The sequence below is a fragment of the Corvus moneduloides genome, chromosome 8 (genome assembly GCF_009650955.1).
Source record: "Corvus moneduloides isolate bCorMon1 chromosome 8, bCorMon1.pri, whole genome shotgun sequence".
NCBI classification, from domain to species: Eukaryota; Metazoa; Chordata; class Aves; order Passeriformes; family Corvidae; genus Corvus; species Corvus moneduloides.
The window spans coordinates 5693948-5706138 of NC_045483.1; the positions used below are offsets into that span (position 1 = coordinate 5693948).

Sequence of the window (12191 nt, forward strand, 5' to 3'; positions counted from 1 at the left end):
CTAAATTATACATCACAGTTGTCATTAGAACTTCAAAGTGGTGAGAATTGTCTGTATGTTTGTACAAATTTGTAGAGGATTTTGCAATTTCAGAGTCAAGTTGTATTTGTGTTTTGAAATGTGTTTCAGGTTGTCTGAGGAAGCTCATGCCCACAGAAGCAGCAGGAAACATCATGGAAGGTTGATCTTACAGCTAGGAAGGAATAGCTCATGAGAAAGAGTACTCAGGTAATCACCATGCCTTGGTCATGCTTTCCTGACCATACTGTTTACTGTTCATACAAACACTGCAGTTTAATCATCAATCTCTTTGAAAAACTTGTCTTTTATCAGCTTACTGTTTTTGACAGGCAAGAGCAGATTCAAGACTGTGGATATGATTAAAGCTTCCGTGGATTAGGGCTGATAAAGTTCCTCTGAGACTCAGTTCTTGGTCTCTCCTGGCTCCTTGCTTCTGATGATGCCCTGTGGTAAAACAGCCACAAATTGGGAAAGTGAACTGGGACTCACTGCCCAACTTGGACTTGCTGCTGACAGCGTGGTGGATCTCCAGTACTCATGGCTGGGTGATTCTGTGGCTCAGACACCATTGCTGAGGCTCAGGAACAAGAAGGCTGATGAAAAGAAAGGTCAATGAAATGGCTTTAAACTGGCAGAGGGTTAGATTAGATATTAGGAAGGAATTCTTCCCTGTGAGGGTGGTGAGGTCCTGGCACAGGTTGTCCAGAGAAGCTGTGGCTGCCCCATCCCTGGAAGAGCTCAAGGCCAGGTTGGATGGGGTTTGGAGCAACCTGGGATAATGGAAGGCGTCCCTGCCCCATGGCAGGGGGTGCAATGGGATGGGCTTTAAGGTCCTCTCCAACCCAAACCATTCTGTGATTCCATGAAGATCCAGATAAATGTTTTACCACCATACAATGTGGGGTTCTTACTCAACACAAAATGACTGCAATTGTTACTGGTTTGATTTTCTTTTTATGACTCCCATCTTTCTTGTCTTCCCTTCTGATCTTATTCTTCTCCCCAGGCAATACTAGATAGTTCCCAAATACCTATTTGGTTTCTATAATTAAACTAGATGTATTTTCTATTCAGTCTGAAAAGGGATTAGTGATTTGTGAAATGGGACTTTGCACTCAAGAAATGAGAAATTATAGTTGAGGAAACAGAATAAATTTGCTCCTAATAAATAATGAATGGACTTTCAAATGCAGTAAATCTCCATTCTTACATGTTCAGACTGGCAGACTTCTGAGTATAACAAGTACCTTATGTGTAATTTTGTGTCAAAACCTTCATATTCTGCAAAAATATTAAAATTTCCTGAAATTTATTCTCTGCTTGAAATTATTCACTGAAATGCATTTTTGTATGTGAACCACATTTACTCTTTTTGTTGCTCTAATAAGATTACTCATGTATCACATGGCATCAGTTAATTCTGGGTGTGCTTCTCATTGTGATCATAAGGATTTAAGTGCAAGTATTTGTGTAGCAGTTATAAAACTTGCCCCCTGGTATTTCAGCTCAAAAGCTCACTTTACATCAGGGGTGAAGGAACTTAGACAAGGGACCACAGGAAAAAAAAAATCTGCCAAGGCCAGAGCAAAAGAGTTGCAAAATTTAAATCAATATTTGCTATAAAACATTTGTGGTGGCCACTCAGCCCTACTTCTGACTCCCTCGAATGTCCTCACTGCTGGATTTCACACTGCAGCTCTACCTAAACCTCTCTTTGAAATTCTCTTTGCTACTGAGAGTAGGTTTGTGTTCCCCTTGCAAATCTGACAAAACTTCTGCCTTTACTAACATTTGCAGAGTGGATCCCATCATTTTTCTTTTCCTAACATTAAGAACCCCATTGCAGGCACCAACCAGCATGTGACTGAGCTAATACAGCTTTAATTTTGACTTCACAAGTGGAAACACACAGGCACGTACTTGGCTTAGGCTACGTGTCCACCCAGCTAAATCTATTGATGGAGTCTGCAGGACCTGGAACAAACTTAATTTTAGATACCAGAATCCTCAATATATTAACTTGCTTTTACTCTTGGTCTTCCATAGGCTGTCTGTCTTCTTCATCTGCAACGAAAGCCACCTACATTACTCACTGCAAATTTTAAAACAACTTTACTCACAGCAGCTTGCAATGATAACTAAAGTGTGGCAACCTATCTAATACAACAATAATACTTGTGGCTCTGATGTCAGGTACATCATTTGCCCTTGGTTCTTCATTTAAAAAAAATTCACATCCTCTCAAAAAAAAAAAAAAAAAAAAAAAAAAAGGCTTTAAAAATAAATTAGCACCAGGCCTCCAAAAAATGTTGTTGGAGGTTCATACATGGTTTAAAGAATAGTTGGTATGGAGTTTGAAGGAAACCTTGATAAATTTCTGCCATTTGGATTATAGCTCACAGCTTCTTTAATATAACTCTAACACAATAAAGCAACATGACTGTAACCATCTTCCTGAGAATGGTAGAAAAGGACCATAAAACTGAGCGGCAGATTTGAAATTATTTGCAAAGTATCAGCTCTCTGTAAACAACACACAATAACTGTAATTAATACCAGTCCTTTAAAGTACTCTTAAAGTCTACTGAAATCTAAACCAGCATTGTATAACTGGTAGCAACAACTGCATCCTAAACAACATTAACAATGACAACTGAAAATAAAAGATCTCCATCAGAAGTCAAAACGTTATAATTCACTGATCTGCTGAATGGGATAACACCTTTGCCCTTGTTATTTGTAGAGCTTTTTTGAGAGGATCTCAGGACTTTACTCTTTAGCTAAGCCTCAAAAGTTCAACAGCCTGTGAGTTATATAAACACTATTTTACAATTTGAGTTATTTTCCCAGCGAAAGGATCGCTCCACGGAAGGACTATTTGAATGATCTCCCTTACAAAATGAACGCTGCTTTACTCGTACTTCCACAGCTTCAGAGTGACCGAAGCTGAAGCCCACCCAAGCGGTGATCAGCCTCGCTCGCAGGCAGCTCCAGCGCTTCGGAAGACAGCGGAAAACAGGCTGCAGGTTGTACCGCACCTAAAACCGCCTGGTCCAGCAAGTGTTTTCAGGGAAGAAACTCTGAGCAAGGGCTTGGAAAAATGCCTTATTTTAAGCAGTAAGCAAGTAAATAAACACAAACATAAAAATGAGTTGGAGCAGACAGAAGGCGATCGCGTCTTGGCAGCGATGCCGCAACCGTAAGACGTGTTGCTTATGCGTGGCGCTCCCGCTCCAGCCGGAGGGATGCTCCCGGGCGGACGGGGCTCAGCGGGGAGCCCCGAGCCCCCGGCCCCGCCGTGCCCAGCGCCCGGCCCCGCGCTCCGCAACCGCCGGAGGATTTCCGCCCGCGCGGAGAGAGGAAACCGCGTCCGCTCCCGACGGGGGGAAAGAAAGCCCCGGGAGCCCGATCCGCCGGTGGTTGTTCGGCTCTGCCAGTGCTCGGGGTCGGGACGGGGATGTTGCCGGGAGCCCCCCGCCGCAGCCGGCAGCCGAGCGTGTTTGCAGGCGCCCCGCGCCGAGCAGCGGCGGCTCCGCGCCGGCGGCTCCGGCATCGCCCGGAGCATCCCCGCTGCCCGAGCGCGGCGGCGGCCGCGGGGGACAGCCCCCGCTCGGAGACCCCCGCGCCACCCGCGGGCTGGGGGCTGAACCCCCAGCCCCTCTGTCCGGCTCCGGCTGGGGACAAACACGCTCTCAACAATGGGCATGTTTGCAGCAACATGATCTCACCTAATAACGCCGAATAAGGCAATGACTGTACGGGGAAGCGATACGATCCTGCCGGTCTCACCACACGGCGCGGAAAGCTATTTGCAGATTTGCTAAGCCCTTTTGAATGAATGCATCTGCAGCTGACCTTTAACAATAGACGCTGAAATAGCACAATCTGTGGGACCAGATTTGAGGGGGGGAGGCGGGAAGAGGGAAGGAAGAGATGGGTGAATATTGTAATCTCTGCAATCTCATTCACTTCCTTTCCCAAACCCCCGCGCACAGGGAAAAACAGAGGTATTTTCCTTTTCACCGGGGCTGTGTCTCAAACAAGCCGTTTCCAACGCCGGCACAGCCACATGGCACCCCGACAGCCGCCGCCGGCGGGACCGGCGCGCATCCCCACCGGTGCCCGCCCGCATCCCGCGGGCATCGCTCCGCGGAGGGGCGACTGCGACAAGGATGCTCCAGCCCCCTCTCCCCTCCCGCCGCTCTCTCACCTTCCCTGGCTTTCAGCAAAACGGTGTTGGCAACGATGTTTTCCAGCTCCATTGACGAGCTCGGGCAGCGCAGGCAGCGGCACTGCAGCAGGACGTCACTCCGAGGTGCGGAGTCTCCGGGCGACCACCCGCCTCCTGCCCCTAGCGCGTTGTCCCCCCGCGCATCATCCCCGCTCCCCCGCGCTCCCCGGGCGGAGGCGGCGCTCCCCGCACTGCCTGCCCCGCCGCGCCCCGCTACTCCATCCTCCGCCCCGCCGGCTCCCCCGGTGGTTTGAGGGCTCGGGCGCTCCTGCCTCCCTCCCCCGGGGGTGTGGCACCGCGGAGCGGCCCCGCAGCCCCGCGCAGGCGCCGGCCCCGCCGGGCTGGGCACGCCGGGACGTGTAGTCCTGGAGTGGCCTCGCCGCACCTGGCGCCGGCTCCACAGCCGCGCAGGGTCCCCAGGGAGGGGCGGTCACTGCCCGCCTCGGGGAGGGGGAGAACACGGGCAGGGGCACGGGCAGGGGCCGGCCAGAGCGTCCCGGGCGGCGGGGCTGGGTGTTCGGTGCCGGCGATGCGCGGGGCTCCCGCGGTCCCGGCCCCGGCACAGCCCTGGTGCCGCGCTCCACCCCGCGGCGGCGGCCCGGGGCTCGCCTTGTCCTGCCCGCCGTGCCCAGGGCTCCCCGGCCCCGCTCTTCGTGCTCGTCACTGCCCCGCAGGTGCCCACACCCGTGGGAAGGGGTCGCCGGTAACCGGCCGACTTCTTCCTCCCCCTCTCAGCCCTTCTCCTCGGGCCGGAGCTTCTCGCCTTTCTCGGGATCTCAAAAGCCCCCTACGGAAGAACCTGAGGGAATCCCATCTCTTCTGCCACACTATTGTTTTCACCCTTGTAAGGAGCTGTGTGAGGCATCGGCCACTTGCGGAAAGTTTGTGAATTTTAAGCGCTAGATTACAACATAAACTCTCTCCTGTCTACATAGGACAGATGCTCATGTCAGCATGATTCTGATTTTCCTAGCAACGGGGTAGATCGATTCAGCAGGTCAAGCAATGAAAGAGGAATAAAAACGACCCATTACTCCCACTGACACTCTTCCCCCATCTGTATTTGCATTGATTAAATCCACACGAAGCAAATCAAATTAACATGCACCTTCTTGTAAGTGGAGCATAGACACTACTTTTTTCTTCTTTTTTTTATTGTACCAATTTATTTCTTTGCACAGCCACACAGAAATGACTTGCAATAGCAGAGCTTGCAGACTGCCTAGAACACATTTTCTGAGCATAGGAAATAGATGAGAAATGCATTTAATGAATAATACCTTGGGGGTAAAATTGCTACAATAAATGCCTTTTGTACCTGATTAAGTGTCAAAGGTTTGACCTTTGAAAGTTATTGTGCATAGCAGGTGGCACTGCTATGTACAATCTTCCACAGCCTCTCTCCTGTAGCTTCAGAAAAACATTCAGAGCCGTTCCATGTTGTGGTTACTTTCTTTGTAATACAAGTTCTATACAGCAGCAGTCGTGTCTGTAAGTACCGGAAGATTTTTCTCTGATTAAATAATTCTTGAGGGAGAAATTGCTTCCTGGAAACCAGAGCCTTAGCACAGAGACGAGGCTCCTAAGGAGCATCTGCCCTGCTTGTTGTTTGAACTCTTCTGTGCAAGCACTGATGTAAACAGAGCAGATTATGCTCAGTTCTAAGTGCATTTCACATCCCTGCCCAGCCTCCCACTAATGATCATCATAAGGACAATGCAAACATCACAACATGGCTGATGGTGGAAGACAGAACTTTTATTATACGGAGTGTTTTTAATGCTACAAGCAACTCCTCTCTCCAAAGAACAAATGAAGGCATGTGTCTAAGTGTCCATTTTGTAAAGCACCACTCACTGCAGCAGCAGTGGGATTACTGCTGTCTGCTGCACCTCAGGATGAGGCTGTCCAGTGGAGAGGGATTTACCTTCATGGGAGACTCCACAGGGAGCACTGACTGTGTTTGGTGAGTTATTTTTATGGAGGTGCCTGAATGAAGAGGGCAAATCTTGAAGAGCTCAAGTATCAGTTGCACTGGAAATCAGCATGTGCACCAAACAGCTCTTCTGCTCCTCTTTTATCTAATATCTATATGTACCTCTAGATATGTGGAGGTATCCACAGTGTTGCCCTGTGGGACAAAAGTATGACTCCAGCATGCTGATGTTGTCCTGTATACTTTCAAATATTTAATTCTTGAAAGGGCAAACATATTTATCAAAAGAGTTACGACAGATCTGTCTGGAGTTTGGAAATCCCATGGAGCTACCTAGTGTTCATGTGCGGCGCAGCTCCAGCGTGCTCCACGATCCTGGCAACCAGAGGCACACTTACCCAGCTCCCACAGGAGCAGGGACAGCCAAGCAGCAGCGTGTGCTGCTGCCACAGGGGTTATTCCAGCTCAGCTGCACGGCTTTGCATTGAAGTGGACCCGAGGCAGCCACGTAACTTAAATGTGGCTGAGCGCAGGGAGTGGAGATAGCTGAGCTCTGCTACCAGGCTGCTGAGGGTCTGCAATAATATGTGTGTCTTAGTTACACATCTACATGGAGAGCAGCAATTTTGACTCCAGGGTTATTGGGAAGAGCAATGGAGAGGGTTTTTTTCATTATTCTTACGTTAACTAACAAAACCCCCTTTGTTTCTAATAAATTTAACTCACTGTGGTGCACTAGGACACGGAAGGAGATGTGTTCACTAGCACTCACCAGTGCTACTTGGAAAAACAAAATCAAATTGATTAGTCCTCACTGCATCTCTCTTTCCTACTGCATTTTTAAGCCTGATTATACCCTTGATGTATGACACAGGCCTGAGATGGATGGCCCCTTTCATGGATGGGGCTTCCCATGTGTAGCCAGAGCAAGTACCACTGCACAGGAAGTCCATCACTTGGCTGTTGCAAAACCCACTGCAGCATTTGGACTCTTACCTCATGACTGCCTCACAGCTGTCAGTATCTTAATTCTCCTGTCACCTGGAACAACTGGTTCACAAAACCAACAAAAAAAAAATTAGGAAGAGGTAGATTTATTTATATCCATTTTCTCTTGTGGTGACACAGTCCTTTAATTTCAAGCTATGTCCACACCTGATTTAATGGAACAGTCAGGTTCTCTGTGAATGAGGGAGAAGGAATCAGGAGACCTGTAAATCTGTTCCACTGCTTATCTGACTCTATTCACTCTTGTAAAATGGTGCTGAAATACGTGGACTCAAAGACAGGGTGGTAGGGAAGGAATGCAGGGAAGGAACACAGGCCTCTTTTGCTGGCCTAAAGATCCTGATTCAACCCTTGCTTTGAGAAAAAGGAAAATTTAGTCTGAATCACATGCAGAAGCAGCCAATATTGGAAGGAAAAACAAAAGGACAGGCTACCAGCAAAACATTCATATTCTGAAAAATGTGCTTTCAAAGGTGCTTAATGTGTTTAATCGTTCTGCTTTAAGATTTCCAGCTGAAGTCATTCAGGAGAGACTCCTAAAAACCTAAAAGTGCTGAACATCAGGGTAAAGCAGGGCTGGCAGCCATCTTTCCTTTATAGGAAAAGTGAGGTTTGTAAATGAAACGCCAACACCAAGCGAGACCCAAATGCATCAGTGTAATAGGAACAGGGAAGCAGCAAGGCACAGTGTGATATTCTGAGCCACTCAAGGATGAGTCATCAGCAGGGTGGGCTCGCACAGCTCCAGCCAGAAACACAGCGGCAACACACCCAGTTTTATCCTGCCACCAGAGAAAAACCGCTTGGCCTCAGCACGGCCGCCTCGAAATGGCAGGGTAAGACCCCTGGCGAACCAGATGTCAGAAAGGCTTTTGCCTATACTTATCAATTGGAAACACACCCCAAGAGCAGCTATCTCCTAAATCCATGTTATAACACTCAATTAACGCAGTAAAGCCCGTTCATGATTAGCTCTAAGCTGGTTGTGCTTGGAATTGCTTCTGAAACTTATTACTACGAATGGGCAAATTCTTTCTCCTCCTGCTGAGCTTGGGTATCCGCAGGTGGGAGCACACAGGCCTGTGAGAGCATTTGCAGGCAGCTGGAATATTTTCCAGCGCCCCTGTGTGCAAGGACAGAGGCTGCCATCTACCAACAGTCACGGGGTGATGCATCGTGTTGCCTAAGCCAAACTTTTTGCTTTGGTTTAAATAAAAATGTTTATGCCTCTGTTGTTTTTTTTCCACTTCCCAGCCTCTTTTTCACTTACCTGTTTCCTCAAGGTAGAGGACAAATGATTGTTACAGTATTTGAGCACATGGAATAAAGTAACCTTGTAGAAGATGAGCAGATTTTCTTTTTAAGCAAGCAGCCATAGGTATCCCATACTCTGCACAGAATTTGCCACTCAGTGATCCACAGCAGCAGTTCTGATGTGCAATTTGCTTATCCCTTTCATCAAGTTTAGAGAGAAACAGCTACTTTTCCCCTAAAATTTTGTTGTGTGAGTGATGATCTTTCAAAGAGCTCTCTAAAATCTAACACTTACAAAACAATAATGGAAATGTCACACAAGCATTATCTAGTATTTTTTATCAACCAATGTTGTAGTTTTTCACCAGAATGACATAGTTAATTATTCCCAGACAGGAAAAGAGAGGCACAAAATGGGAGCAGTCAGATAAGTATCCTAACCAAAAAGAACATTCACATCTCCCATTATCTATTCAAGTGCCTTATGGACTACTCTGCACCTTGTATACCAACTTCTGCTTAAAGCCTGCAGAAACCCCTGGAGAGTCTTTCACCAACTTCACATCTCAATTTGAATCAGGCTTAAAGAGAGCAAAGGAGACAACAAAAAGCTTTGGAAAAAGATGTGCATGTGGTATCACTCGATAGATTGATTTTGATCACTCGGTAGATTGAGCTTTGGGTGTCAATAAGAACCAGGTTTAGCAGCTGCTCTAACCTGTGCAAGAGCCAGAGCTGAGGAAAAAGGAACTTTTATCAAGTGCTCTTTGGTAGTCACAAGGTCCATCTTCAGATTGCAGGGATGCTCAGTAAAAAGCAAAATGGAAAATACCCCCTGCTAAATGGCAGTAGTTCAAGCATTTGCACAGAGGTCTGAGCTGAATTACGCTGCCTCTTAACAAAGCGTGAGCAATATTTCCCCACCTGCAAGCCAAGAGTTTAAACAAAGAGTTTTAAACAAATACAACTTTCCGGGGAGGGGGGAAGGACATCGGTTTAGAATACATCAACTTAGAAGTTGTGAATAATCATCTGTGGATGAGACAGCCATCCTCAGGAAATCCGAGCAACAGCCCTTTTCTGGCTGCCACAATGCAGCTCCCACAGCTGAGGGAAAGGAGCCCGGCCTCCCCTGGGCACAGAGTTTGCTGCCCAGTCCCAGGGCACTCGTCTGGGCGAGCTCGTCTCTGTGTCCAAGGGCATGTGCCAGGTTTCAGACACGAATGCACTCATGCCATCCTGCACTGCTCTGAAAGGAATCAGCCCAGGTAATGGCTGATGGTTTGCTGCTCTCCACCTACAGCCACTGCTCCACAGGTGTCCCAGGCTCACCCTCACTGCACACTGCTCCGCTGGCAGCAGGCACAAAGACCTTCTACACCTCTACCCTGGTCACAATCTCCACAATCACTCCTTCCCTCTCCAAATCCAAGGCTGCAGACTAGGGCACAGCTCACCCACACTCTACCTGACATACTTTCTAATGTACAAATAGTTTACTGGCTTCCACTTTCATATTTTGAGGGATTTTTAAGCAAAAGTGCCCCAAAATTCTAGGCAACATGCAAATAATCTGAGTAGCTCTGCCAGACAACACCTGTCGCTCAGCCAGTGACTTTCCCAGCAGAGTCCCCCTCCAGCTGGCACTTTCCAGCAGCCCTGGTTTATCAGCAAGACTCAAAACTGAACTTCTCTCTCACACACCTTCAGGTGTTCCTTAATGAAGCGCTAATGAGAAGCAAGGGGTTGGTAAAGTTCCGTAACTCAGATCCTGGTAGTTCCCTGACCCCATGCTGTGCTTGTGCACTCAGAGCTTGTTAGCAGATGTTGAGCCTGAAGGGAACAGCCTCTAAATCCAAAGCACCAGTGATGCCTATTTGAATTAAAGGAAATCAGTGCATGCAGGAAGCAGTTACACTACTATGCAGGTGCACCCCATACTGGGGTATCTGTGTCTTGTACTGTCCACATTTTCTTCCCCCTCACCTCACCCTGACTGTAAGAACATCTCATCTCTCATACCCTTTTGCAGAACACCTCCATCTTCATCATCCCCTTTTGAGCACCTCCATCTTCATCACAAGCCCACGCAGTGATCTCTGTGCATGTATGAGTAGATAACATTATTCTGGCTGCTCTACTGGGAGCTACTTTTTTTTTTTGAGAAGATTATCAGAGCCACATTTCCAGCTGTCATTGTCTACACCTGGATTAATAAATTCAGGAGTGTCCCAGAAAGGTGCCAGTGACTGAAACTGGCCATGATGTTAAATGCCCGGGAAGGTCTCAGCACACTTTTGGACAACATCAACTAAAGCTGCCCCAAACAGTTCCTGGGCATACTAGAGAGTTAATACGAGCTACTTATCAACCCTGACAGGCAGGTTGAACACAGCCCTCCCTCTTTTGAAGGCTCAGAGGGTTCACTGTTACCGAGGTGATTGGACCATGCAGACGGATCAGTAGCAGAAATAAGTTCAGAAGTACGGATTTAGCATTTATTAAGTTCATCCTAGGGGTAGCTGACATTGCTCTGGCTGCCTTTGGCTTTGGCCCCAGATGCTGATGGCTGAGCTTATCCTGCTAGCAGAGCCAGACTTTTCTCTAGTTCACAAGGTCCACCCTTTCTAAAATGTTGTGGATATTAATAAATATACGAAACCAGAAATTACTAAAACCCAGAAGAGAAACTGGGTTCAACTTGGTTTAACTGTTTAGATGAAGGAACAGAAAGAAAGAAGCTAGGAGCTCTGAAGATAGTGAAGGGCCTTGAGGGGAAGCCGTATGAAGAGTGGCTGAGGGCACTTGGTCTGTTCAGCCTGGAAGAGACTGAGAGGAGACCTCATCACAGTTTACAACTTCCTCATGAGGAGAAGAGGAGGAGCGGACACTGATCTCTGCCCTGTGGTGACCGGTTACAGGACCCAGGGGAATGGCCTGAAGTTGAGTCAGGGGAGGTTTAGTTTGGATATTAGAAAAACCACCAGGTTTTAAAAAAACCAGAGGGTGGTTGGGTGCTGGAATGGGTTTCCCAGGGAAGTGGGCACAGCACCAAGCCTGACAGAGTTCAAGAAGTGTTTGGACAGCTCTCTCAGGCACATGCTGTTACTCTTGGGGTGTCCTGTGCAGGGCCAGGAGCTGGACTTTGATGACCCTTGTGGATCCCTTCCAACTTAGAATATTCTGTGATTGTGTAACTATAATCCGAGTGAGTTCAATAAAGTCAGAGCCAATTGCAGGCGTGTATCTGGAAGGTTTCTGAGCACAAGCTGGGCTGTATCAGCACACAGCAAAGGCCACCCAGCCCTGCGCGGCCGGGGCCGGCGGGCTCAGCCCGGGCACAGCGCCGGGGACATGGCACTGGTGAGGCCACACCTTGAGTGCTGTGTCCAGTTCTGGGCCCCTCAGTTCTGGAAGGACACTGAGGTGCTGGAGCAGGTCCAGAGAAGGGCAATAGAACTGAGGAAGGGTCTGGAGCACAAGTCCTATTAGGGACGGCTGAGGGAGCTGGGGTGTTTATCCTGGAGGAGGCTCAGGGAGGACCTTATCACTCTCCACAACTCCCTGACAGAACGGGTGGGATCGGGCTCTGCTCCCAGGTAAGAAATGACAAGACAAAAGGACATGGCCTCAAGCTGCGCCAGGGGAGGTTTAGGCTGGAAATTAGGAAGAACTGCTTCACGGAAAAGGTGATTAGACATTGGAATCGGCTGCCAGGGAGGTGCTGGAGTCACCGTCCCT

The 12191-nt window shown here is 48.2% G+C and overlaps 1 protein-coding gene across 1 annotated transcript in view; it reads right to left on the minus strand.

Moving 5' to 3' along the window:
- Positions 1-4431, minus strand: part of GRK5 (G protein-coupled receptor kinase 5) — a 155291-nt gene extending 150860 nt beyond the window's left edge. The window contains exon 1 of the mRNA XM_032115881.1: positions 4232-4431. Coding sequence (XP_031971772.1) covers positions 4232-4283 — 52 coding nt within the window. The 5' untranslated portion in view covers positions 4284-4431. The remainder of the gene's footprint in view (positions 1-4231) is intronic.
- Between the last annotated feature and the right edge of the window lie 7760 nt (positions 4432-12191).